Here is a 22,493-nt window from a genome sequence, read left to right on the forward strand (position 1 = left end):
ACAGCTGATTTTCTGAAGCCCTGTGCGGAGCTGATTTTCTGAAGCCCCGTGCGGAGCTGATTTTCTGGAGCCCTGTGCGGAGCTGATTTTCTGGAGCCCTGTGCGGAGCTGATTTTCTGGAGCTCAGTGAGGAGCTGATTTTCTGTAGCCCTGTGCACAGCTGATTTTCTGGAGCTCTGTGAGGAGCTCATTTTCTGGAGTCCTGTGCACTGCTGATTTTCTGTAGCCCTGTGCGGAGCTGATTTTCTGTAGCCCTGTGCGGAGCTGATTTTCTGGAGCCCTCTGAGGAGCTGATTTTCTGTAGCCCTGTGCGGAGCTGATTTTCTGGAGCCCTGTGTGGAGCTGATTTTCTGGATCCCTGTGCGGAGCTGTTTTTCTGAAACCCTGTGCAGAGCTGATTTTCTGAAGCCCCGTGTGGAGCTGATTTTCTGTAGCCCTGTGCGGAGCTGATTTTCTGGAGCTCTGTGAGGAGCTCATTTTCTGGAGCCCTGTGCGGAGCTGATTTTCTGGAGCTCAGTGCAGAGCTGATTTTCTGAAGCCCCGTGCGGAGCTGATTTTCTGGAGCCCTGTGCGGAGCTGATTTTCTGGAGCCCTGTGCAGAGCTGATTTTCTGGAGTCTTGTGCACAGCTGATTTTATGGAGCTCAGTGAGGAGCTGATTTTCTGTAGCCCTGTGCGGAGCTGATTTTCTGTAGTCCTGTGCGGAGCTGATTTTCCTAAGCCCTGTGCGGAGCTGATTTTCTGTAGCCCTGTGCGGAGCTGATTTTCTGGAGCTCAGTGAGGAGCTGATTTTCTGTAGCCCTGTGCACAGCTGATTTTCTGGAGCTCTGTGAGGAGCTCATTTTCTGGAGTCCTGTGCACTGCTGATTTTCTGTAGCCCTGTGCGGAGCTGATTTTCTGTAGCCCTGTGCGGAGCTGATTTTCTGGAGCCCTCTGAGGAGCTGATTTTCTGTAGCCCTGTGCGGAGCTGATTTTCTGGAGCCCTGTGCGGAGCTGATTTTCTGGAGCCCTGTGTGGAGCTGATTTTCTGAAGCCCTGTGCGGAGCTGATTTTCTGGAGCCCTGTGCGGAGCTGATTTTCTGGAGCTCTGTGAGAAGCTGATTTTCTGAAGCCCTGTGGAGATGATTTTCTGGAGTCCTGTGCACAGCTGATTTTCTGGAGTCCTGTGAACAGCTGATTTTCTGGAGCCCTGTGTGGAGCTGATTTTCTGGATCCCTGTGCGGAGCTGATTTTCTGAAACCCTGTGCAGAGCTGATTTTCTGAAGCCCTGTGCGGAGCTGATTTTCTGGAGCCCTGTGCGGAGCTGATTTTCTGAAGCCCTGTGCACAGCTGATTTTCTGAAGCCCTGTGCACAGCTGTTTTATTGTAGCCCTCTGCGGAGCTGGTTTTCTGAAACCCTGTGCGGAGCTGATTTTCTGAAGCCCTGTGGAGCTGATTTTCTGTAGCCCTGTGCGGAGCTGATTTTCTGGAGCCCTGTGCGGAGCTGATTTTCTGAAGCCCTGTGCGGAGCTGATTTTCTGAAGCCCTGTGCGGAGCTGATTTTCTGTAGCCCTGTACGGAGCTGATTTTCTGAAGCCCTGTGGAGCTGATTTTCTGTAGCCCTGTGCGGAGCAGATTTTTTGGAGCCCATGCAGAGCTGATTTTCTGGAGCCCCTTTGACCCAGCTCACCCTTGGAGTACTGCAGGATCCGCTCCAGCAGGACCGGGTACTTGGTAATGCGCTGTGTGACCAGCAGGATGCACTCTGGGATCTCTCGACGCCGAGCCAGGAAGTTGTTACTTTGTTGCTGTACACACAAAGACAGAATCGTGTGTAATAAGAATGATAGCAATTACACAAACACAGATTACAAACAAGTATATTAACATATCTGAGATAAAGATAAGACCAAGGCACACAGGCAAATGATTTCATTTTAAATGTACTATTAGTGCAGCAGATTGGTATCAAAATCCTATAATTAGTTTTTCTGCCTGTCTAGACAATGACAATGTATGACAGAACCTACTTTGATAAAGGCTTGGAATTTCTTATTTTGCTGTTGCAGCTCTTTGAAGAGATTAACCGCCTCAGTATGATGACTGCAAAATTCTCCATACACTTGTTTCATCTTCACTGCATTTTCTTCTGAAAACTGTAAAAAATAACAAACAATAATAATAATAATAATAAATAATAATAATAATAATAATAATAATAATAATAATAATAATAATAATAATGTGTGTGTGTGTGTGTGTGTGTGTGTGTGTGTGTTCTATTGTTCTATCATCTTTAATTCATGCATACAGTGTTTTATTCATCTGACATCTTTAGATGGACTCAAAGGAATTAGGGCTACCTGTATTTTGTATCACTTGAAAATAGCAATACATTCACAGAAATTTACCTGACACTGACAGTTCATCAATTAATGAATAAAAGACAAACTATAGCTGATTATACTGTCACCTTAATAATATCAATGGTTACATCTTAAAACATCTACAAACACAGACCACAGTCTGCATAGAAAAGAAAACACCACAGGGAACAATTAACAGTTTGCTAAACCAATGCGTATTACTATGCACTTTCAGCACAAGTGGTGTGATGCTGAATAATTTCCAGTGAAGCATTACAGTATATATGGTGGTAAGAGAAAGTCTGACAGGACAGCAATCATGTTTTAGTCAAGGAAATTAATGTGTACTGTGTTCATATTAATGGTACAGACAAACTGAGATACATGTCGTGCCAATGCCTCATCTAAAAGGGCAGCATGGTAGAAGAGTTAACTTTACTGTTTGTGTGTATGGGCTCTCCATAGCCCACCATTCTTACAGTCCTAACATTCAACTGCTTATAACCAGGTTCATTTCGGGACCAACCTCAGTGGAGAGGAGCTTAGAATGACAAACACACAAAGATGCTACTGTTCTGTCCTTCAAACATCAAATCCTCATTTATGTCCTAGAAGAAAATAAAAGCTAAGCTAAGCTTTAAACTATACCCTGTGGTACACAGAGTCCCATTCAGGAGAAAAAAAAACAAAAGAATAAGTAAGTCTCTGGGAAGACTTCTATTGTCCCGTAACCCTAACTGGAACACTGAGGGCTCTTAAGCTCTACAGTATTTATTGGTAATTACACACTAAAAGCAGAAACTAGAGATCTCTATTAAGTATGTGCCTGTTCAGACTGAAGCATTTCATGAAGTGGAAATAAGAACAGAATGCACCAGGTTCCCTGTTCATACAGTGTGTATAATTAAAAAGCACTGTGTTGCGTGTTCAAAGAAGTTCACCCTTTTTCTAATCCCTTTAAAAACACATGCACAGCACACTGAAGAAGGCACAAGTGGAGATCGTTTGCCTGCCTGACCTAGCTTCTTATAGTTTTTCTTGACAATACAAATCGCACTTGCTTTTCTTTTGCACTTGTCACACAGTATTTTTTGTCACACATGAGCAGCGTTAAGGATCCGGATTTTTAGGTCTTACGTAAAAAACATTCAAGCTGCCGTGAAAATGTGTGACTTGCAAGATGTTACTGATTTACACACTGGCACACTGACCGCAGACCTCTTGCTTAGATCAGAGAGCATGGTGATAGAAGATGAGCAGACTGCCAAGTTAATCTCAGTACTCCAGACCCTCACCATCCAAATCCATATCCCTAGCACAGAATGTGACTTGATTAGCATAATGAATTCAATAATGTCATTTATTCCATTAATTTAATGAAATGATTACGGGTCTCAAGGCTGATGCATTTTGATGTAATATTAGAACTGAAACACTAAAATACGCATGTTCTTTTGCTTTTGCAATCCATATTTTATTAGTTCATCAGAGTAAATAGTGGCAACCTGTGCGTAGTGAATCCATCATGCATCGTGCGTGATTTTCCATTCCCTTTTGGCACTCTTAACAAAAGCCAGTCACAACAAGAAGTGATTTGTATTCCGGATATGAAGTTAACAACTTCCATGATTTTCTGGGGATGGTAAAAACGTGGATCATCTCTTACTATTTGACCTACAGAATCAGAAGGCCTGCATGGCTGCAGTTAGCGTGTGGGATAACACTGCTTGTGCATAAAAAAACGTGTATTTTTTATCTGAAATGGTACCATAACCATGAACTGTTCAATTCAAGTAAGCCGGTCAAGTCACCCTGAAGGTCAACAGCACTGCCCTCGGATGCCCAGGACTTCAAGGGGCGGTGGAGTGCAGTCCATGCACGCCCAGGGTTTCTTGCTAACTCTGCTGGAATGAGGCTTACTTGGTGCACCAGGATGTCCCCGATGCGGTGGATGAGGAAGTTCCTCTCACTGTCCTCCTGGGCGCAGTCATGCCGTCGTCCTTTCAAGGCCCTGAAGAAGCTGCTGTGCATGTGCAGCAGCTCGTCCAGGCAGGGGAAGATCCTGGCCACAGTGCAGGGATCCAGCTGCACCTCCTCCCTCATGCCTTTCCTGAAGACCTCCGACATGATCAGCAGAGTCTGGATGTGGTGCATTTCTGTTTGCATCAGTTCTGAGTAATGAAGCAAGACAACGTTATTCATATACGGTAAAACACCTCAAGATCGGTCACTTAATATCCTTTATATACCTACCTGCATGAAAACCTCATGTCACTGTGACTCTGTTTAAATAAATGCCTATTTTCCTCAAACTTTTACTCACACTTCAATTTGGGCCTCATGTGTTAACCTCACGCTAATGTTAAATATGCAGTACAATGAATGTATTATCTTTCCTCTGGGAAATAAAGTTAGAGCATTTTTAAAGGGAAAAACAAATTGCTCCTGTTCGAAAGCTGTAAAGTTGCAAACTGTGTGCTAGATCAAAACAAGTACATCTCACACTCAAAAATGTATTCATATATTTAGAATACATCGGCAGGCACTAACATGTTTGATACTTTTTTTGTTTGATTACAATTTTTTTGTTTTAAGGATGATAATGACTGAAGCAACAAAACGGCAATGTTGTGGCGTTACTTCTTTATTTCATGTGCTGAATGTAAGCAGAAATAAGTTGAGAAATTCAGTTCTAGTTGTACAGTGGGAGCCATATTCTAGAACCGCTGTACTGGTGTAACCTCCCATATTATACCCCAATGAGATTATACCCCGGTAGATTCTGGGGCCTCCCAGAATCTACCCGGAGTAGTTCTGGAATATACACCTGGTAGATTCTGATGTCTTCCAGTATATAGACCCTCCTCCCAGAATCTACCCCACCTACAAGGAGGAAATATTATTAAATAATAACACGTAAGTCAAACATGAAACCGTTGCTAAACTGATATAGTTGTGTGCATTACTGTGAGATAGCAGAATAATATAATATTCTGTTTTGAAATTCTGTGAATATACTTTATTGCCTTGATATATTTAAAATGTTCACTGTCTGTTAATTAATTTGTTAATTTGGTGGATTAAATATTGTAAGAGGTTTTCCATATGTTTAAACAACAACATTTTTTGGGGTTCAGTGTGCCCACATTAGATTTACTCTTTACTTCATCTATATCTATGTGCAAGTAAATTGTTAGATATTACTGCCTTCAGTTTCATTTTTAATATAATTACATATATTTAATACATTTCCCCACTATAATGTAAATATATTCTATATTTACAATATACTACATATTAGGCACATTTAAAATATATACTACAACACAGTTTAACTAAATGTTAAATATGCTATATCTGCTATATTTAAATATATTCTACAGTATAGTATAGGACATAATACTGGTGGGGTAGATTCTGGGAGGAGAGATTTTCAATCGGTTTAATCGGTCACTGTGTGTTTTTCATGCTAGTGGGCGATATCTGACAAGTAACGTGAATTCAGGCTATTATTAATGTACATAAAGATTAATAAATAACTTAACAAACAAACAAATACAAATAGCTGAGTGGCTGACTTAACTGAATTAAAAGCATTGGATCCAGATGGGTGCTGGTGGTGGTTACACACACTGCTCTTTACTAAAAAACAGGCTGGAAGAAGCTGTAACTCGACTCTTTTGATCATTATTGTCTCAGTACAACCGCAAGAAAAGGTTGCTCCATAAATAAGCTGCTCACTGACTCACCATAAATAACGTCCTGCCTTTTAATCACATGTTTCTCCTGCTTGCTGCAGAACTTCTGGTCCACGGCCAGACTCCAGGACTCTGCTTCGTACTCCGCTGAATCTGCACACAGGTCACTTAGCAAGGGGGCATCAACGGTGTCTGTGCAAGAAGAACAGTGTGCCAGGATTATCAGGGTTTACTGCTCAAATAGAAACCACTGCCTCAGATAAGCGAGAGCTGTCAAAATATGTCAGAAGTAGCATGTTAGTCATGATTGATGCAAATAGAGGTGCAACACCATAGTGACAGATTGTAGATCACATTTCTATTCTGTATGCTTTATTATTTAAAAAGTTAAAAACAGAGAGGCGTTTCAGCCAAATGGCCTTCATCAAGCTGTCAAACATGTAACTGTCATTCTGTGCTCTAGAGTACATAGTGATGCCAAAGCATCAGCGAGGAAACACATGATTAAGACTGTATTGCTTTTCATTCTCCAAGATGTAAATCGCTTTGCAGTTCAGTTTGAAATGTTGACAGCATTTAGGATGGCAGTCCACTGAATCCATTGGGAGATGTGGATTAGATCCATCAGTATTATAGCAGTCACTACAACATACACACACTTTCTGAAGTCCTGGACACACTGCCCGAAACACACGCTTTCTGAACCCTAGATACTGCCCAATACACATGCTTTCTGAACCCCGGACACTGTCTGATACACACACTTTCTGAAACCCTGGACACACTGCCCGATACACACGCTTTCTGAAACCTTGGACACTGCCCAATACACACGCTTTCTGAACCCTGGACACTGTCCGATACACACGGTTTCTGAAACCCTGGACACACTGCCTGATACACACGCTTTCTGAAGCCCTGGTCACACTGCCTGATACACACGCTTTCTGAAACCCTGGACACACTGCCTGATACACACGCTTTCTGAAGCCCTGGTCACACTGCCCGAAACACACGCTTTCTGAAACCCTGGACACACTGCCCGATACACACGCTTTCTGAAGCCCTGGTCACACTGCCCGAAACACACGCTTTCTGAAACCCTGGACACACTGCCCGATACACACGCTTTCTGAAGCCCTGGTCATACTGCCCAAAACACACGCTTTCTGAAACCCTGGACACACTGCCTGATACACACGCTTTCTGAAGCCCTGGGTACACTGCCTGATACACACGCTTTCTGAAGCCCTGGATACACTGCCTGATACACACGCTTTCTGAAGCCCTGGTCACACTGCCTGATACACACGCTTTCTGAAGCCCTGGACACACTGCCCGATACACACGCTTTCTGAAACCCTGGACACACTGCCCGATACACACGCTTTCTGAAACCCTGGACACACTGCCCGATACACACGCTTTCTGAAGCCCTGGACACACTGCCCAAAACACACGCTTTCTGAAACCTTGGTCACACTGCCTGATGCACACGCTTTCTGAAGCCCTGGACACACTCCCTGATACACACGCTTTCTGAAGCCCTGGGTACACTGCCTGATACACATGGTTTCTGAAGCCCTGGTCACACTGCCTGATACACACGCTTTCTGAAGCCCTGGGTACACTGCCTGATACACACGCTTTCTGAACCCTGGGTACACTGCCTGATACACACGCTTTCTGAAGCCCTGGTCACACTGCCTGATGCACACGCTTTCTGAAGCCCTGGGTACACTGCTTGATACACACGCTTTCTGAACCCTGGAAACACTGTCCAATATGCCCTGGACACACTGTCCGATATGCCCTGGACATACTGTTCTGTGCAATTAATAGCGACAGAATTTATCATTCACATCGGACAGTGTGCTATGCTTTGTTTTAGACATGCATTCTAAAGCCCTGGACGCATTGGCTAGTGTGTTATACCCACTTGCAAATCTCAAAGTCAGCAACCGCGTTAGGTCATATGACTGGAGACAAGAATGTATTCTCTCTCTCATTACATTATAATGAGTTTATCTCAGTGTGGTTAATCAGGTTACGTCCTTATGAAGACATTCGTTCTTCTTTAATAATAAAGCAGCCGACCAGAAAGTTTTATTTAGTAAACAAGAAAAACAAAAGTAAACAAACAAAACCTAACCCATCTCAAACCCTAAACAAAGCACAACATTTTTCTATTAACTAAATACAGAGCAGGATAAGCCTGTTCTCCGATACCAAACCTTGCTGTCCAAATACCTTGCATACAGTTCAGACACCTTGCATACAGTTCAAATACATAAGAACATAAGAACATAAGAAAGTTTACAAACGAGAGGAGGCCATTCGGCCCATCTTGCTCGTTTGGTTGTTAGTAGCTTATTGATCCCAGAATCTCATCAAGCAGCTTCTTGAAGGATCCCAGGGTGTCAGCTTCAACAACATTACTGGGGAGTTGATTCCAGACCCTCACAATTCTCTGTGTAAAAAAGTGCCTCCTATTTTCTGTTCTGAATGCCCCTTTGTCTAATCTCCATTTGTGACCCCTGGTCCTTGTTTCTTTTCTCAGGCTGAAAAAGTCCCTTGGGTCGACACTGTCAATACCTTTTAGAATTTTGAATGCTTGAATTAGGTCGCCACGTAGTCTTCTTTATTCAAGACTGAACAGACTCAATTCTTTTAGCCTGTCTGCACATGACATGCCTTTTAAGCCCGGAATAATTCTGGTCGCTCTTCTTTGCACTCTTTCTAGAGCAGCAATATCTTTTTTATAGCGAGGTGACCAGAACTGCACACAATATTCAAGATGAGGTCTTACTAGTGCATTGTGCAGTTTTAACATTACTTCCCTTGATTTAAATTCAACACTTTTCACAATGTATCCGAGCATCTTGTTAGCCTTTTTTAGACATTTCTGAGCCAACAAAAACTCCTAGGTCTTTTTCATAGATTCCTTCTCCAATTTCAGTATCTCCCATATGATATTTATAATGTACATTTTTATTTCCTGCATGCAGTACCTTACACTTTTCTCTATTAAATGTCATTTGCCATGTGTCTGCCCAGTTCTGAATCTTGTCTAGATCATTTTGAATGACCTTTGCTGCTGCAACAGTGTTTGCCACTCCTCCTACTTTTGTGTCGTCTGCAAATTTAACAAGTTTGCTTACTATACCAGAATCTAAATCATTAATGTAGATTAGGAATAGCAGAGGACCTAATACTGATCCCTGTGGTACACCGCTGGTTACCACACTCCATTCTGAGGTTTTTCCTCTAATCAGTACTTTCTGTTTTCTACATGTTAACCACTCCCTAATCCATGTACATGTGTTTCCTTGAATCCCAACTGCGTTCAGTTTGAGAATTAATCTTTTGTGCGGGACTTTGTCAAAAGCTTTCTGGAAATCTAAATAAACCATGTCATATGCTTTGCAATTATCCATTATCAATGTTGCATCCTCAGAAAAATCAAGCAGGTTAGTTAGACACGATCTCCCTTTTCTAAAAACATGTTGACTGTCTCCCAGGACCCTGTTACCATATAGGTAATTTTCCATTTTGGATCTTATTATAGTTTCCATAAGTTTGCATATAATAGAAGTCAGGCTTACTGGTCTGTAATTACCTGGTTCAGTTTTGTTTCCCTTTTTGTGGATCGGTATTATGTTTGCAATTTTCCAGTCTGTCGGTACAACCCCTGTGTCAAGAGACTGCTGCATGATCTTGGTTAGCGGTTTGTAAATTACTTCTTTCATTTCTTTGAGTACTACTGGGGGGATCTCATCCGGCCCAGGGGATTTGTTTATTTTAAGAGCTCCTAGTCCCTTTAACACTTCTGCCTCAGTTATGCTAAAGTTATTTAAAACTGGATAGGAACTGGATGACATGTGGGACATGTTGTCAGTATCTTCCTTTGTAAAAACCATTTACCATTTGTATCGCTTAAACATTTAATCTACTCTTTGAATGTTCGCTTGCTGTTGTAATATTGGAAAAAACATTTTGGAATTGGTTTTAGCTCCCTTAGCAATGTTAATTTCTATTTCTCTCTTGGCCTTTCTAACTTCCTTTTTGACTTGCGTTTGCAGTTCTGTGTACTCTTTCTGCGTACTTTCTTTTTGGTCCTTTTTTAATGCTCTGTAAAGTGCCTTTTTTCACTGAATATTTTTTTTAATTGATCTATTAAACCATTTTGGCAATTTAGTTTTACATTTAGATTTGTCTACTTTAGGGATGTAATTGTTTTGCGCCTCTAGTACTACATTTTTGAAGGACAACCATCCTTCTTCTGCGGGTGTTTTCTCTATTTTACTCCAATCTACTTCTGTTAGTCTCTGTTTCATACCTTCATAGTTTGCTTTTCTAAAATTGTAAACCTTAGCTTTAGTCATTACTTTTGGGGTTTTAAAAAACACTTCAAATGAGACCATGTTGTGGTCTGAGTTTGCCAGTGGTTCTCTGACCTCTGTTTTAGTTATTCTATCTTCGTTATTTGAAAAGACTAAATCAAGGCATGCCGCCCCTCTAGTCGGTGCCTTGACAAATTGTGTTAGGAAGCAGTCATTTGTCATTTCCACCATTTCTATTTCATCCTTCGTGCTACCCACCGGGTTTTCCCATTTTATTTGGGGGAAGTTGAAATCCCCCATTAGTATGGCTTCTCCTTTGCTACACGCATTTCTAATGTCATTGTATAACAGATTATTGTGCTCACCGTCTGAATCTGGCGGTCTATAGCATGCTCCTATTATTATGCCCTTTGAATTTTTGTCTGTTATTCTGACCCATATTGATTCGGTTTTGTTTTCTTTGTCCAGGTTTAACACCTGGGCTTCAAGACTGTTTCTTATGTATAGCGCTACCCCTCCTCCTCTTCTGTCCTGCCTGTCTTTCCTATACAGTGTATACCCACAAATATTATATTCGTCCCCATCACTCTCAGACAACCAAGTTTCTGTAACACCTATCACATCATAGTTACCTGTTAGTGCAGTAGCTTCAAGTTCTAGAATTTTGTTTCTGATACTTCTAGCATTTAGATAAATACATTTAATGGTTGTCTTACCTGAGTTGTTGCTCTTGTTTTGATGCGGTCTCCCTTCTGTTTTTTTGTTGATTTCTCCCCCCTTCCTTTCTAGTTTAAATGCTTCTGAACCTGCTTGAGGATCTTTTCTCCAAGTAGACTGGTTCCCTTGTTATTTAAGTGCAGTCCATCCCCTCTATACAGATAGTCCTCGTTGTAGAATGTGGTCCAATGATCAAGATAGGTGAAGCCTTCCCGTGTGCACCACATCTTCAGCCATGCGTTTTGATTAATTATTTCCAGCTGTCCATATGGTCCTTTGCAACGTGCCGGTAGCATACTAGAAAATACCACAGTTTTGGTTTTCTCTTTTAATTTCCTTCCTAGCTCTCTGAATTTGTTTTGCAGGGATTTTGGTCTGTCTCTTCCAATGTTGTTTGTACCGATGTGGACGACTACTACCGGGTCGTCTCCTGTTCGTTCTAGGAGCCTGTCCACGTTCTCAGTGATGTGCTTGACCGAGGCTCCCGGAAGGCAGCACATTGTTGTAGTAAGGGGGCCCAAACTGCGAATTGAACTTGCTGTGTTTCTCAATATGGAGTCCCCAACAATCATGACCTCCCTTCTTTTTGCTGTCTGGTCACCACTGTCAATGGGGTCCTGGATGTTGTTCCTTTCATTCTCTTGTTGTTGGTTCTGCTCATCAAAATTCTGAAGTGAATTTGTTGGTTGTTTTGATTTCTGGTGGTTGTGTTTGACGAAGTTTCTTTTTTTCCCTGCTTCTGCCTACCTGAACCCAGCTGTTCTGACCTTCTATCTCCCTGGTGACTTTCAGTCTGTTAGGGGTGATGCAGACTTCCATAAATTGTGGGTGTGCCAGTTCCTCAAGATCCTGTTGCTGTCTCACTTCTTCCAGCTCCATTTCTAGCATACTTACTAGTTTATGCAAATCCTGGATCGCGCTGCACTTTACGCACACTTGGTTTAGCTCCGCTGGGTTTTCTCGGATTTCCCACATCAAGCAGGTGTCACAGATTACTGGCTTGAAGACCATGTTGAGGTTTTTTTTTTTTTTTTTTAAGTTTAGTTTCTTCTGCAGCCGTCAACCTGCTTTCAAACTGCTTCGAAACTGCTCTGTACTTTTCCACGCCTGTACTTCTCCCACTCGCTGTCGCTTCCACTCGCTGTCGCTGGGAAGACTACCTTGTTTAACTGCGTTGTTCTGATGTGCTGTTGGCTCCTCCCCTCGCCCGTGTCTCAGAACGGCGCTGAATTTGAATCAGCTGCTCCGAGTTTCAGCTTGTTTGTTATCAGAAAAACACACGCGGCTGTTTGACTTTGAGCTGCTGCTGTGTTTCCCCAATGTCCTCTGTTTTCTGATTAAAGCAACTCAAGATGCAATTTCTCCTTACTGCTTCTAAACTGCTCTATACTTTTCCACGCCTGTACTTCTCCCACTCGCTGTCACTGGGAAGACTGCCTCCCTGTCGCTGGGAAGACTGCCTCCTCGCTGGGAAGACTACCTTGCTACAATTCAAATACCTTGTATACAGTTCAAATACCTTGCATACAGTTCAAATACCTTGCATACAGTTCAAGTACCTTGCATACAGTTCAGACACCTTGCATACAGTTCAGACACCTTGCTACAATTCAAATGCCTTGTATACAGTTCAAATACCTTGCATACAGTTAAAATACCTTGCTACAGTTCAAATACACTGCATACACTTCAAATACCTTGCATACACTTCAAATACCTTGCATACAGTTTACATACCTTACATAGAGTTCAAATACCTTGCATAGAGTTCAGGCCATCAATGTTTTTCCAGTTCCATTTTCTTCTCACTAATACCCTTATGCACTTAGTCATTCGTTCTCGCCCTCTCTCCCACACTGCCCGTTGGTATTAACAGCCCTTTTACAGAACAATCAATTATCTTCTCATTCAGTGATCACCCAATCATTTATACAATTAACCACTCCATTAAACTCATTAACCCTTTAACTGTCCACTTTAACAGCTTCTACCAGATGTAGTCTGTGTTCCTTAAACCCAGGGACCTAAGCCTGTAAACTCTGGTTTCACACTCTGGGTTGATCCACATACAGTGCCTTGCAAAAGTATTCAGACCCCTGACCAATTCTCTCATATTACTGAATTACAAATGGTACATTGAAATTTCATTCTGTTTGATATTTTATTTTTAAACACTGAAACTCAAAATCAATTATTTTAAGGTGACATTGGTTTTATGTTGGGAAATATTTTTAAGAAAAATAAAAAAACTGAAATATCTTGCTTGCATAAGTATTCAACCCCCACATACTAATATTTGGTAGAGCCACCTTTTGCTGCAATAACAGCTTTAAGTCTTTGGGGTAAGTTTGTACCAGCTTTGCACACAGTGTCGGAATGATTTTGGCCCATTCTTCTTGGCAGATTTGCTCCAGGTTGTTCAGGTTGGTTGGACGACGCTTCTGGACTGCAATTTTCAAACAGTGCTACAGATTCTCAATGGGATTGAGATCAGGACTTTGACTGGGCAACTGTAGGACAGTCACCTTTTTGTTCTTGAGCTGAAAGGTGAATTTCCTCCCAATCTTCAGTTTTTTAGAGGACTGAAACAGATTCTCTTGCAGTATTTTCATGTATTTTGCTCCATCCATTCTTCCTTCAATTGTAACAAGATGCCCAGTCCCTGCTGATGAGAAGCATCGCCACAGCATGATGCTGCCACCACCATACTTCACTGTAGGGATGGTGTGTCTTGAGGGATGGGCAGTGTTAGGTTTGTGCCACACATAGTGCTTTGAGTTTTGGTCAAAAAGCTCTATCTTGGTCTCATCTGACCACAAAACCTTTTCCCACATCGCAGCTGAGTCACTCTCATGCTTTCTGGCAAACTCCAGACGTGCTTTCAGATGGTACTTTTTGAGTAACGGCTTCTTTCTTGCCACCTTCCCATACAGGCCAGTGTTACGCAGAGCTCTCGATAAGGTTGACTGGTGCACCATTACTCCACTCCCAGCCACTGAACTCTGTAGCTCCTTCAAAGTGATTGTTGGCCTCTCTGTGGCTTCTCTCACAAGTCTCTTCTTGTTTGAGCGCTGAGTTTTGAGGGACGGCCTTTTCTTGGCAGTGCCTGGGTGGCGTGATGCAGCTTCCACTTCCTGATTATTGATCCAACTGTGCTCACTGGGATATCCAAACACTTGGATATTATTTTGTACCCTTTCCCTAATCTATGCATTTGTATTACTTTATCTCTAACTTCTGTAGAATGCTCTTTGGTCTTCATTTTCCTTCAGATTCGCAGCCTTACCAATGATCCTTCAACAGTGGGGTTTTTATCCAGAAAATGTGACAGCAACTTTAATGGTTCACAGGTGGAGGCCAATGGTAAGGTAATTGTGTCCTCGTTAGGGCAATTTCTTTCATCGGTGCAAACTGGGAGCTTCCACAGCACAGGGGTTGAATACTTATGCAAGCAAGATATTTCAGTTTTTTATTTTTCTTAAAAATATTTCCCAACATAAAACCAATGTCACCTTACAATAACTGATTCTGAGTTTCAGTGTTTAAAAATAAAATATCAAACAGAATGAAATTTCAATGTACCATTTGTAATTCGGTAATATGAGAGAATTGGTTAAGGGTCTGAATACTTTTGCAAGGCACTGTGTGTATATATATAATACACACAGTATACTGTATATATACTGTATAAATATACACACACACACACACACACACACACACACACACACACACACACACACACACACACACAAAAAATCATATAATATAGACATGATTGTCTAAAGGAAAACAGACCCTTATGTCTTTAACATTCTTCTGACTCAGATGAGAATTTGCCACAGGGTGACACCCAAGCGGTGTAAAGACAACTATACTGATTGCTTCACCTATATAGCACTTGGATTTAAACAACAACAATACAAATCCTATCTCACCATCTACTGCATATGAATCAGTGGAGGGTGAAGTCCCCATCAACTGAAGTGTCTCCTCAGACTGGGATTGGCCCCTCCAGCTGGCACTGTCCCCATCCGAATCCATCTCCTCGTTCAGCCTACTGAGACAGCACAAGCACACCAGGGTTCAGCACATTCTCCTCAGAGACAGCTATTCACTTCCACTTCCTTCTAAATCGCTCTCTCTTCCTACCTCAACTGGTCTTTGGTTTCAAAAGACCTCCCCAACGCTGCCATGTGCAATTGCCTTCCAGTAATAAATAAGTCTGGAAGTTTGATTTGATGTGCTATTAAACATGGTGCCCTACCGCTCCATGCTGACAGCTGACATGCTCTTGGAGATGTGGGGGCCCTGGTGGGAGGGGTCTCGCCTCCCGTCCCACGATGTCCCCACAGGGAGGGATGAAGTCGCATTAATCGCTGAGACAGGTGGAGATGGGATTTCTCTGACTGCTGAAGCTGTAGAAAAGGGCATTTAAAACTGTGTCAACATGGCCCACGTATTCAAAATTAATTGGATATTTGTATTGGGGGGTCCCCAATTTGTAGATAAGGTGTGACGGGGTATAACCCACCCATGTGTGTATTATACTATTTGTTGTATTATTATTTAAAATATATGGTTTAGAGTGGTAAAAACTGCTTTATTGTTATTATTGTTTCACAGCCTGGATGGGGTTAAAATGCTCTATCCAGATAAAACCGTGAGAATGCATGCTCAAAAGCGAGTGCTTATTGATAAACTGACTGTTGACAATGCATATGATAAAACCTGTGCCAGATGTGGTCGAGGGATAAACTAGGTAACTGATAGCTAGTTAATCCCTCGACCAAAATATAAAAACCTGCAGCTTTGGCTGAACTTGGTTTGTGTGCTCAGAGGCAGAACGAGAGTCGGGAGGTAAAGCAAAATAATCCAGAGAGAAAGATCAATAACAATTGCTAAGCATGCTGGTTCTCTTCCAGCGCCATACTTGTTTGGTTCCGTGTTCTGTTTTGTCTGTTTGTTTTGTCTGTTTGTTTTGGCCACTGTGCCATTTTGTTTTGTTTTGTCTATTTGTTTTGGCTACTGTGTCGTTGTGTTTTGTGAAGTGTTTTGTTTTGTCTGTTTGTTTTGGCCACGTGCCATTTTGTTTTGTGAAGTGTTTTGTTTTGTCTGTTAGCTTTGGCCACTGAGCCGTATTTTTGCCTGTTTACTTTGGCCACTGTGCCGTTTTGTTTTGTGAAGTGTTTTGCGTTGTCTGTTTGTTTTGGCCACTGTGCCGTTTTGTTTTGTGAAGTGTTTTGTTTTGTCTGTTTGTTTTGACCACTCTGCCGTTTTGTTTTGTGAAGTGTTTTGTTTTGTCTGTTTGTTTTGACCACTCAGCCGTTTTGTTTTGTGAAGTTTTTTGTTTTGGCCACTGCGTTGTATTGTTTTATGAAATGTTTTGTTTTGTCTGTTTTGGCAATTGGGCCTTTTTGTTTTGTGAAGTGTTTTGTTTTGTCTGTTTGTTTTGACCACTGTGCCATTTTGTTTTGTGAAGTGTTTTGTTCTGGCCACTGCGCTGTTTTGTTTTATGAAGCATTGTTTTGTCTGTTTGTTTTGGCCACTGTGTCATTTTGTTTTGTAAAGTGTTTTGTTTTGTCTGTTTGTTTTGGCAATTGTGCCTTTTTGTTTTGTGAAGTGTTGTGTTTTGTCTGTTTGTTTTGGCCACTGTGCCATTTTGTTTTGTAAAGTGTTTTGTTTTGTCTGTTTGTTTTGGCAATTGTGCCTTTTTGTTTTGTGAAGTGTTTTGTTTTGTCTGTTTGTTTTGGACACTGTGCCATTTTGTTTTGTCAAGTGTTTTGTTTTATTAAACCTTTTGATTTATAATAAACCAGTGCAACAGTGCATTCACTTACAAAACTGTATGCGATATCTCCTGGTCTGACATCACCACAATGTCTATCCGTGACGAGAGGTAACATATATTTCACAATATCTACCTCCTAAAAGCTATTCTTTTTCTTCTAGAACACTGAGAAGTAAAGTATGACTTACACTGTTGGGAAGATGCTGGCTTGTTCTTGGCTGCCACTGTGTATTTATCCAGTTTCTGCTTAAACACAAATTAACATAATTCGAAATTAGGCTGCTGAAAGAGGGAACTAAAATCTCCAAATTGCTTGAAAGCATGTCAATCAAACAGACTGTTAGGCTAGTCCCTTCATCTAACCCTCTACACGTTGCTGTGCCAATGTGAACCCAGAGAAGACCGGTCTGTCCCCATGCCCAGGCCAGTAAAATTTCCCCCATTTCTTACAGGAACACATAGGTCCGCAACACACAATTTTGCAGATAGAGGGGATTTTACCTTGAGACATGGTGTCGCAGAATCTCTGCAGCCTTTATGGACACTGATCGCACAGTCTGAGAAGAAAATACATTTTAAAAAGCAGGTAAGACAAGGCATACTATCATGTCCCTTGAAGTACTAAAACAATTCAAATATTATGACAAAAGACCTATGTATTCTGTCATTCACCTGTATTTCATAAGACAAAAATTATCAACATTTCATCAAGGGGCCAGATTAAAATAAATAAACACACACACACACACACACACAAACACACACACTCACACACACACACACACACACACACACACACACACAAACACACACACACACAAACACACACACACACACATTCCACTTGCAATCTGCTAATATGCTATACTGTTTATAAAGGTTTACCTTTTTATAAATCCTGGCTGTTCACATAGTGTGTTGAAATACCTCACTTCAGATGAAGTGTTTATTGAATCACAGCTCTGTCACTTGTACAACTTGCACAGCCCTGTGATTTGCACAGTGAGTGGTGTTGATATTTTATGACATTTTCATTGCTGTTCGTGTAGACCTGGGTCATTGCCACCACACTGTTATCTATTCCAAATTAAACATGTCATAATAATGTTGGAATTTAACCCTCTCGATTCTGTCCCACCGAATTAACCACACTGACCAAATAATCATCAGTTACTCGCTTCATCATAAAAATGACTTCAAACATGTGGACCCCGCTGCTAAACTTTCAGCTTCAACTTAACCTTAATGCACCGTTCTTTGACATTTTTGTAAAAACAACATCTGTACAATTAATACCCACTGAAACACTGCAAGAGCTCTTTCCCAATGGCAGGCTTGTCACAGACCAAACACAACGTCAGTCCTGAGCACGATCCCGTTATGAACTGGTGTCCATTGACCAACCTGTCCTTTCCTTCTTTGTCCTTATTTTTCCCCTGGAAAACAAATGAAAAAAAAAATTCTATTGACAATCTAAAATAAAACACTTTAACTTGCTAGCAGTACATAATATATGTCTTCTATAAAGTAAAGAGAAAGCTAAACATATTAAAATCTCTCCAATAACAGACATTCACATCAAATAAATACAGTTGAAAGAGAAGCTGTTTAAAGATTAAACGAGGCAGCTAGTTTGGTCTTTGCCTTCATTACCCTGTTATGTGCGTGTTCTTGATACACAGCAAACAAGCTTCCTGGTAACCATGCTTGCACTGTGACTCAAGCCAGTTAATGATTATAGAGAAAGGGAAAGATCCAGTGCAGTGACCCAGTTCTCCCACGCAGTGTTCAGAAAAGCTGTTTCACACAGTTACAGATAAAATCCATGTGCACAACATGCATTGGAATGAATTAAACCTATTACAAAACACTGATCATGTATTATTATTGCTTTTCACATGACTAGTTAATTTCTTTCAAATGGATAGATTAATCAGTCCACTGAGAGGTGGGCAACTGTTGACAAATAACATTAATCCAGGTCTCCACTGAGTTGCTATTGCATTAACCATCTCTTTGCCCTCACAAATCCTGAAACTGAAAGAAGGTCCTCCTTTGAGCCTGTAGCTGCTGTAGCACTATGGAGTTAGTACTGGGACATTTCACAGCAGTGAACCAAGGGGACATTGGGAGGATTAACGTTAGTAGTAACGTTTACTGTAAACTCAAACCTGGAGTGTCGGTAGATACTATTTGTTACTGAACGGAAGGGATTGCATTGTATGATTGGTAGAACACATTTAAATGATAACATTATATATTGACTGGGTAATACTTAACAGCAATGAAAATGAGATTATTTAATTTAATTACACTACCCGAGTACTGTACCATGAAATCAATGAACATCCCGGTTTAGTGCAATAATCATTCCTCTGGGAATCCTGTCACTTGTCATTTATTCACAACAGCACCTGATTTCATTCTTACCTTGTTCTTGTTCCTTGTGCTAGACATCCTGCTTTTTAAGAAGCTGATAGTGCGACTAACTTTGAATTTCTCCGATTCACATTTGGATGGGATAATGTATTTATCCCACTCCTCCTCTTCAATTCTGTTGGGCAAATAAGGAACAGTCACAAAATGAAGGAATGCACATGGAATTACCTACAGTACAACTGGGCTGGATTAAAAAAGCATTCATTTCCAATACACTTTACAAAGCTGTGCTTTACAATATACACTAACTGAAACGGAATATGACAAATCATATTATGGAACAGTTTCATGAATTTCTAAGGGGTTTGTAAGGGGTCTTCTTGAGGGGTTACAGTATATCACAGAAAACCTAAATGATCCCATTTACTGTATGAGGAACTATTTCTCCCCTTGAAATTTCTTAAACACAATCAGCGATTGCATTTGCTTTCGCTAGTCAACCAACACAAAACATATTATCAAATCAGCTGCTTTGTGTGAATAAGAGGTTTTCGCTGTACTGCTTTTCAGCATTTAAAAATGTCACTTCTGTTTTTACATTCCAACAGAAACAAGGCTACCAGTTAGTTCAGACAGTTAGATTCTGTGTTCTACACAGCAAACGGCAGTGAGGCATACAAAGTAGTATGTGTCTGGAAGATGCATTACATGGCAACAGTGTATGAATGAAAAACTCCTGCTTAGCCATAGCAGACCAATCTTAAAGCTTTACAGGTCTAGGAAAACAATAACTGCACTCAAACCCTCAGACCACCCTCACACTAGACATGTAGGACAGATAACTCCTTTCAAAACAGCAGACCACTAAACTAATCTAATACACCAAGCGTGGTTAACCCCTGGCCCTTCCTAACCAGGTCTTTGTTCCAACCATTCTTAAATTTTAATTGAACCAATTAAACCCCTGAAAGCAGGGAACTACTTCATAATACCTGTTAAACCTGGAGTAGAAAAGCCCTCCACAGCCAGAGTTACCCATCCCTGTAATACACGGATACATATTACAAACGTATGTCCGTTTTCTAATTAATGTATCTATGTGCAGTATAATAAACTACTGACTTGGCTATCCTGGGGTAGACTTTCTATCAAGCACACTCTGATGCAATCTGGTCCAGTTACTGTGAAGGCAGCATGGCTACGGCAGGAGCTCTTCTTACAGTTAGCACTAAATAGGGAGGGATGGATGTGCGGAGCTGGGTTACAAAGTTATAGCCAGTGGAATGGGTTAATGTGGTTAATAGCACGTGGCTTGCTGGTCCTACGCATGCGTGTGGCTGTAGAAGGGGGCTATACCACGTACTCCTTGAGGAACTCCGAGAGAGTGAGGTGCTGCAGGGACTCTGCCAGCTCCGGACTGCCCCCCTCCTCTGCTGACTGAGCTCTTTTACGGGAATTTAACTCCCTACAGAAAACAACACATGACCTAACGTTCGACTGCAGGAAACAATACGGCGTGCAACCTGACAAATACAGCTCTCACACATCACCAAACACCTGGTAGAGTTTTGATTGTACATGTATTAAAAAGTGCATTCGCCAGTATATTAAAAGCTCTTTACAGAACTGTTTTAGGTTGTCTCATAACCACTGTGTAGTCGAAGATTGTTTTTTTTTTTTTTTCTTTCGCAACCAAGTATTTTGATTTTAAAATATAATATAGGGTTGCAATATGACAACAGCTAACTCAGACCTTGTAAATTCATCCCTGGTTCACTGAGACCCCTTCTTGACTTCCTCGTGTCACTGCACATCCTATTTGAACCTGGATCACCATAATTATTCAATGACACCAGGAAGACCAAGTGTGAACCAAATTCCCAATTTGAAGCACTTACCAAGTTTGAAATAGCTTTTCTTGCATTGCTTCTAAATATTCAGGTCTATTCGGTTGAGCTTAACAGTGGAGAATCGAAATACCGACACCATTTTAATATTAAAAATAAGTAGAGCCCTGATGTTTTACATACGTTCACATTTTAACTCGCAGTTTCCTAAAGCCCCCTGGTTTCATGGCAGCAGTATATTGTTCAGCAACCCTTTAGGTGAACTGAGTAATAGATCCAATATGGTTTAAAATTAGAATACTTGGTTGCTTTGTAGTATTGCTTTCAGATTCCAAACAGATCAACAAAATGAAAGATGCAGCACGAAATGTAAGATTTGATAAACAGCTTTGTAGGATTTATCTTTGGTATAACTGGAACACACAACAACGAACTTGCACTGTGTTTCTGTGTTTATACAGCAGGTACACAGCTCACAGGAACAGGGATCAAAGCTCTCCTTGGGAGCTCAGCAGAGTCCATAGCACTACAAGATGGGAATTGAGATTGCTAATGTTACTCAAGGCTAGTCGTATTCACACTGCTAGCTGTTCACTGCTCCCCTTCTCCAATTCTTATTTGTATTTTATGACAGCCAGGATAAACCAATGGGAAGTGTTTAGTGACAGCTGTCAGGGCTTCAAAGGCTGTGACGGTTGAATGAACCTTGTTGATGAGAGTGGTGGGAGGAAAAGGTTCCACTTCCAGCCAGATTTGTGAAACCGTTACTATTTTACACTGAGCGGACATGTTACTGGGGAAAGCAGTCAAGACCTTTTTATCAGAACGAAAAGAGAGGACATCATACCATTTATCTTTAGTTAAAAAACTGAATTAAACAAGCTGCAACAGCACAATGAATCCATCGAGGTATTTACAATGTGTAAATGGCTAAGGATTGAAAGAAGGCTGGGAATAGAAGAAACACTTAACCCAAAGGGACACTAACCTACACGTTGAGAGAAAAATGTAGAAAGGGAAACTTTTTTTTGTAGAAAGTGACGTGCAAGCTACATGTTTCAGGCAACCTTGTTTCAAGTAACTGTATCAAAGAACTGTTGATTTTGTAGAAGCATCATTACATCATAGAATAAATCAGCCAATGAAAGTGATGTAAAAAGTCATGCGACTAGCTTCTTTGCGGGGAAAAAAAAAAACCTAAGAAAAATGACAGAGAACATGAATGTGAAGATGGTGTGTGATATTGTGAGAGAGACTCCTTACTGTTTTTTTTCAGGGTGTTTTTTTTTTCAATGTTTATTTTCTTTTTTTATAGGTGTAAATATGTGTTAATAAGTCCATTCCTGATATTTAACGACCAGTCTGTCAGTAACA

At 41.1% G+C, this 22,493-nt stretch overlaps 1 protein-coding gene across 6 annotated transcripts in view; it reads right to left on the bottom strand.

Moving 5' to 3' along the window:
- LOC121305420 (rho guanine nucleotide exchange factor 28-like) overlaps positions 1 to 22,493 on the bottom strand; it is a 116,379-nt gene that overhangs the window by 16,145 nt on the left and 77,741 nt on the right. For 5 of the 6 annotated variants that reach the window (XM_041237095.1, XM_041237077.1, XM_041237090.1 and 2 more), the window contains 10 exons: positions 19,324 to 19,447; positions 18,194 to 18,329; positions 17,395 to 17,450; positions 17,082 to 17,136; positions 15,370 to 15,520; positions 15,041 to 15,162; positions 6,094 to 6,234; positions 4,265 to 4,515; positions 2,009 to 2,134; positions 1,669 to 1,786 (listed from right to left, as the gene is read on the bottom strand). In XM_041237095.1, coding sequence (XP_041093029.1) covers positions 1,669 to 1,786; positions 2,009 to 2,134; positions 4,265 to 4,515; positions 6,094 to 6,234; positions 15,041 to 15,162; positions 15,370 to 15,520; positions 17,082 to 17,136; positions 17,395 to 17,450; positions 18,194 to 18,329; positions 19,324 to 19,447 — 1,280 coding nt within the window. The remainder of the gene's footprint in view (positions 1 to 1,668; positions 1,787 to 2,008; positions 2,135 to 4,264; positions 4,516 to 6,093; positions 6,235 to 15,040; positions 15,163 to 15,369; positions 15,521 to 17,081; positions 17,137 to 17,394; positions 17,451 to 18,193; positions 18,330 to 19,323; positions 19,448 to 22,493) is intronic. The other variant, XM_041237084.1, reaches the window with a different exon arrangement.

The sequence above is a fragment of the Polyodon spathula genome, chromosome 2 (assembly GCF_017654505.1).
Source record: "Polyodon spathula isolate WHYD16114869_AA chromosome 2, ASM1765450v1, whole genome shotgun sequence".
In the NCBI taxonomy this organism is placed as follows: domain Eukaryota; kingdom Metazoa; phylum Chordata; class Actinopteri; order Acipenseriformes; family Polyodontidae; genus Polyodon; species Polyodon spathula.